Source organism: Habropoda laboriosa, unplaced genomic scaffold (assembly GCF_001263275.1).
Source record: "Habropoda laboriosa isolate 0110345459 unplaced genomic scaffold, ASM126327v1 scaffold61, whole genome shotgun sequence".
Classification (NCBI taxonomy): domain Eukaryota; kingdom Metazoa; phylum Arthropoda; class Insecta; order Hymenoptera; family Apidae; genus Habropoda; species Habropoda laboriosa.
The window spans coordinates 1341244-1346712 of record NW_017100203.1 but is presented as its reverse complement, the minus strand read 5'-3'; the positions used below and the strand labels follow the sequence as shown (position 1 = coordinate 1346712).

Here is a 5469-nt window from a genome sequence, read left to right as displayed (position 1 = left end):
TTACTATGCGCATGCGTAACTTGCGCACACAAAAGTTGACGACCAATCAAATACACATTCCATTAAAAAGATCAATTCTGCAACATGATAATCTACGTATTATTTTCCGCCCAAACGAAAATTATTTCGTAAGACACTTTATCCACTTTTCTTTTATTGTACTCGTTTATCAACTGTTGCAAGAACAATGGTTGAATTACTATAAGATTAATGAAATGCACACAGACGTAAAAGTTCCTATGTGTATATTCATAGTAAAAACATACATCTAAAAGCATAAAAAAAATTCAATTATAAAAGTTCAATTATAAATCCATCGATTTGCGTGGTGTGTATAACGATATTGCGGCGCTCCATTTGCCAGCTTTGTTATAATAATCTTTTTTGACATTGTCGCCTTTATCGCGAAGGTGATATTTAATTATTAATTTCGGGTGAGAAAGATGTTTTATAGTCCAAGGGTTTAAGTGTCGTTCATATGTGTAAAGTGTAGATGCTCCCTTGCATGACTTCATTATGTAACATCGTTGTTGGGAAATCTTCGTGCTATTCAAAAAGGAGAAGAAATTTTTCAGTGTCGATCTTTGTACCTGTTGGAAAATGTTGCTATGTAATTAACGAAGTTTGAAACAAGTGAAAGAACTGTAACATTTCGAGCAATATCTTACGTAATAATCATAATAACATGTATTTTTGTTTACATTCTTTGTGTTGCATTATAGTAAGTTTAAAAAAAGTACAGTATGTTTCTTTTTTCCCCCAAGTAAATGTTTTGTTTTAATTGAAGGAAAAGTAATTGAATTACCAATGTGATTATGGATGCACCATAACCGGTAACACTGGCTCCTAAAACTCCCTCGATATTTTTCAACATGTTCATAATACGTTCAATATTATCCGGTAAGAAACTCAAGGTTTCACACGCAGAATGATGATTTTCCCACAAGAGCTTTCCTATAATGTGCATTTATAAACATTAACAAGAAATTGGGATAGAAACGCGAAAAGCTGAAATGCTTTCAAGGGATCGTGCGGTACTTAAATTAATTAACATTCGAAACATATTAATGGAAATCGAAAATGCGACCTATTATTATAAGAGAAGATACAGCCTAAATAATATATTGTATTTGCGTTTCATGTAATACTTTAACAAGCTATGTAAGATACTTGCTTATATCAATTATACGATATTAATACTACGCAATGAAAAACAAAATATCAAGTTGTTGATAAAGCTATACGATACTTCGCACTATTCATTTATATCCTACCCCACTCCTTCCATTGTTCTCTTCGAATGGCGTCTTTCATTTTCCCTATTCTTTCGTCCTGGTCGATTACATTTCTGTTGATTTGCATCGGTTTTTGCGAAAATAAATATTCCATCATCGACACACCAAGCGGATGTGTACGCCACCGAGATGTCGTGTTCGTGACGATCATCGCTTCCTTGTAACATATTTCATTCGTGCTACTTTCCGGTGAATTACTTTTTTCGAGGTTAGCTAATTCGATAAGAATCAATTCTACGTCGATTGCATTCCAATCGCATCGATCGATATGAAGGGATCGTGTATCGAGCACGGAAATCTTGTCTACTTTCCCAAGAACGGAAGTGAGAACATCCGTGATACGAACTCTACAGGAGGCTGCCGCTATTTTCTCCGCGAAATGGCATGCTAACGTTTTCTCCATAACGTTTCTGGTATACGTATTCGTAATTGCTTCGAGAAATGTGTAGAGCGCAACGACCAGGGCGGAGCTACTCCCGAGGCCGCATTTTACCGGCAGGCTGGAGGCAATTACGATTTGAAATCCAGGAACGTGTGCTGTTAAGAATATCGATCGCATTCAACAAACATACGGCTCGCGTACGCGTTTTTATTTTTCCTCGTGCCGAAATAGGGCCTACGATTTGCCGTTAGGTTAATCGTAGGCGCTTAGTATTGTGTATTAGACGTTCGGTCGGTTTATTTTCGTTTGATGCAATATTATTTGAACTTGTCAACTGAACTAATAATTAATTAGACGTTGAAAGAGAGTTTAATTAGAATTCGGGAAATACACAAGTAACTTTCTCTTCTCAAACGAGAAACGGATGTAAATTATCGAACGTTTTCTCGTTTTATTCTTTAAAGCATGAGAATTTGTTATAAAATCTTTGTCGGAATGTGACTGGTTTGAACAGTCTATTTGAGAGGATGAAAGTGTAGGAAAAGGCTCGCGTGAATCGAACGGTCGGAGAATGAACGGTTGATACCTCCTTTGTCCTTGAAACTTCGTATCGTTCCTTTTAAGTAGCGTATCCATGAAGTTTCTTCCGTGGATACGCGGAGATTTTCATCTTTCAAACTTAACTCGAACGCCTTTTCACCGGCAATTTCGTCCGAGAGCGTTTTAACCTGACACCATTTGCTGCCGTGACTGCGCTTACCAACTACCAACGTGACAAGTTGAATGGCCTGTTTTATTTCAAACAAAGATAAACGAAGACAAATGTCTACTTTGTGTGTGTGTGTGTGTGTCGAAGCACGCTTGCGTTGCTTTTTCTGTACACCAAGATCGTAGGAAAATGCGTATTCAACAATCGTGTAAGTGAGAACCAGAGTTCACAATGAACTGTCACGGAAGCACTTGAATTTCCACCTACCATGGACAATGATTTACTTTCCGCGAGATCAGTGTTCTTGCCGGCTATAGTTAGACATCCTGGCGCGAATACCGCGCAGGTAGGAAATAACCCGTAATATTTAATAAATTCCTGTTCGGCCAAAGTTGTTAATTCCGCCACACTGGGGAAGCTTTCAAGTTTCCTGGAGATATCATCGTCTATGTATGGTTTCACCAGTTTGTAGTAATCTTTCAAAAACTGTACCAGACGTGATTTGAATAAAAATAATGGCATGCTTTTCTTACATACCGGGTGTCCTATGTTTTTTCCGATCAAACTTTGCCAGTATGTTCTATGGGCGTAAGTAAGAAACAAAAATGTTACATAAACATAGGTCGTTTGAAGCTTTATCAAAAAGTTATAACAATAATACGAAATACCATTTCCTTCGTATATCGTTTGATCGCTATAACTTTTTAACGAAGCTTCAAACGACTTATGTTCATATAACATTTTTTTCTTACTTATACCCATAGAACATATTGACAAAGTTTGATCGAAAATAACTGGGACACCCTGTATATATGTATACATATTATTACTTTTTAAACGCTGTGTAAAAACCCATTTATTCATTTAAAACCCTACACAACTTTAAGGAAGCAATTATATTACACCGTTTGCTCTATCTCTGAGAATTTTCGAGATATTAGATTAAATGTATTTACTGCCTTCAAATTTGAGGGCGATTTTCGTCCCTTCACAGTGAACAATTGCCGATATAAAAAAATACGTGTCGAATATTTTTTCGAGAACTACTATATACCAAAGTTTCATAAAAATTCATGATTATCACTTCGAAGTGTACTCTTACCAATCAAAATTAAAATAATCCATTTCAAAAACATTTACAAATTTCAAATTCCCGCCGAAAGATATGACATCTATTTGATTTATCGCAAAATTGATTAAAAAAAAAGAAACGATTTTTTTTTAAGTTGTTACAAGCTAAAAAAAATTTTCATACAAATATACTGTGTAACACGATACATTATCCGTGTTATACTGTACGTTCTTTTAACTTAAGGTTCGTTCCCAAACAACGCGATACACAATCTCACGTGCGGTAACACGCGGCCAAAGTAGAACGCGGTGCAAGCCAGAAGTTTTTGTTCCGATTTTTCTATCTCGAACAATGGAGCTCTTATTTTATCGTTCAGTAAATTGCCTACCGTGGAATCGGCGCACACCCTGTGGATATTACGTGTTTTATCGTTCATTCTGGAAAAAAGTCACCTAACCAAAAAGTGTAGACAGTACGAATCAACGTATTTTCGATTTGATATTTTCGACGTGCCAACTGAAAGAATAAAACGCACGAACCGAACTTCTGTTTTTTTTTTTTCTGTCTTGATTTTGTTTAACGTGCATCGTCGAGCTTCGGTGAAATACGTAGAAATGAATCATTCGATAAGTATGCACACACGTAGTCCCGCCTTTACGAATTAATTGGTTCCGCCAATTCTGGCGATCGTTCGTAAATAGGAAATTCCGAAAGTGCGAGACTCGATCTAACTGAACATTACGTCATTACATACTGCGGAATTCTTGGTAAAACTTTAAATAAATGTTCCGATCGAAAAAATTCGTAAAGGTAAAAATTCCGATCGAAAAAATTCGTAAAGGTAAGGATTCCGATCGAAAAAAATTCGTAAAAGTAAAGATACCGATCCGAAAAATGCGTAAAATTAAAAATTGGTAAAGGTAAAAATTCCGATCGAAAAAATTCGTAAAGGTAAAAATTCCGATCGAAAAAATTCGTAAAAGTAAAGATACCGATCCGAAAAATGCGTAAAATTAAAAATTGGTAAAAATAAAAATTCCGATCGAAAAAATTCGTAAAGGTAAAAATTCCGATCGAAAAAATTCGTAAAGGTAAGGATTCCGATCGAAAAAATTCGTAAAGGTAAAAATTCCGATCGAAAAAAATTCGTAAAAATAAAAATTCCAATCGAAAAAGTTCGTAAAGATAAAAATTCCGATCGAAAAAATTCCTAAAGACAATTCCGATCGAAACAATTCGTAAAGGTAAAAATTGTACTTTTCTTGAAAAACTTTTCTCCAAAAATGGACCAGATTGCATCTTGGTGATTACTGTTCCTTTTTTTAATTACTTCGTCTTCTTCCATTTTTTTAGCAACTCAAATTACGTTTCATCATTATGCGATGTTTCATTTCATACACGAATGCGAATTACTTGAAACACGTGGCAGTAATCAGCGTTCGAAAACAGCGCACTTTCTGCGAAGGTTAAAACAAAGTTTAGATTTCATTTAACATTATGCGTAACATTTTCATGTCACGAGATCATTTCTGTTATCTTCTTCCGTGTGCTTATCGAATGCATGTAATAGTTGTTGCGTTAACAGTTAATTGTGTAAAGAAAAATTTGTTAACATTCAATATATCTTCGAGTTTGTATCTTTCACAATTTTAGAATAAATCTTTGCATATTTATAATGATGAAAGAACCTCGTAATACATTTGATATAATTTAATATAAGCGATGTTCATATAATCCATATAATTGCACAAGCAAAGAAATTCAAATTTTAGTGACTTTATAAAATAAAATTGTTATTTAAACATTACGATCATCATTGAAAAACAAAGTTACAGCTGGATAATTAAATAAAAACAAAACTAAAAATAATTCCAATCGTACCAAAAACAAATATAAATTATTAAAAATTTCTTACAGTTAACGAAATAAATCAATCTCTCTTTTCATTATATCAAGCAAACGTTAAAAATGAAAATCTCTTTCTGACAAACAGTCAACAGCCTCCAAGAAA

General features: G+C 34.5%; 1 protein-coding gene across 1 annotated transcript; it reads right to left on the bottom strand.

Moving 5' to 3' along the window:
* Positions 1-6: 6 nt before the first annotated feature.
* LOC108570517 (galactokinase-like) lies at positions 7-2908 on the bottom strand. The gene is given in 4 exon segments (XM_017932390.1): positions 7-1238; positions 1271-1832; positions 2264-2552; positions 2654-2908. Coding segments are annotated over 4 exon segments (1251 nt in total). The 3' UTR covers positions 7-1093.
* Positions 2909-5469: the final 2561 nt, after the last annotated feature.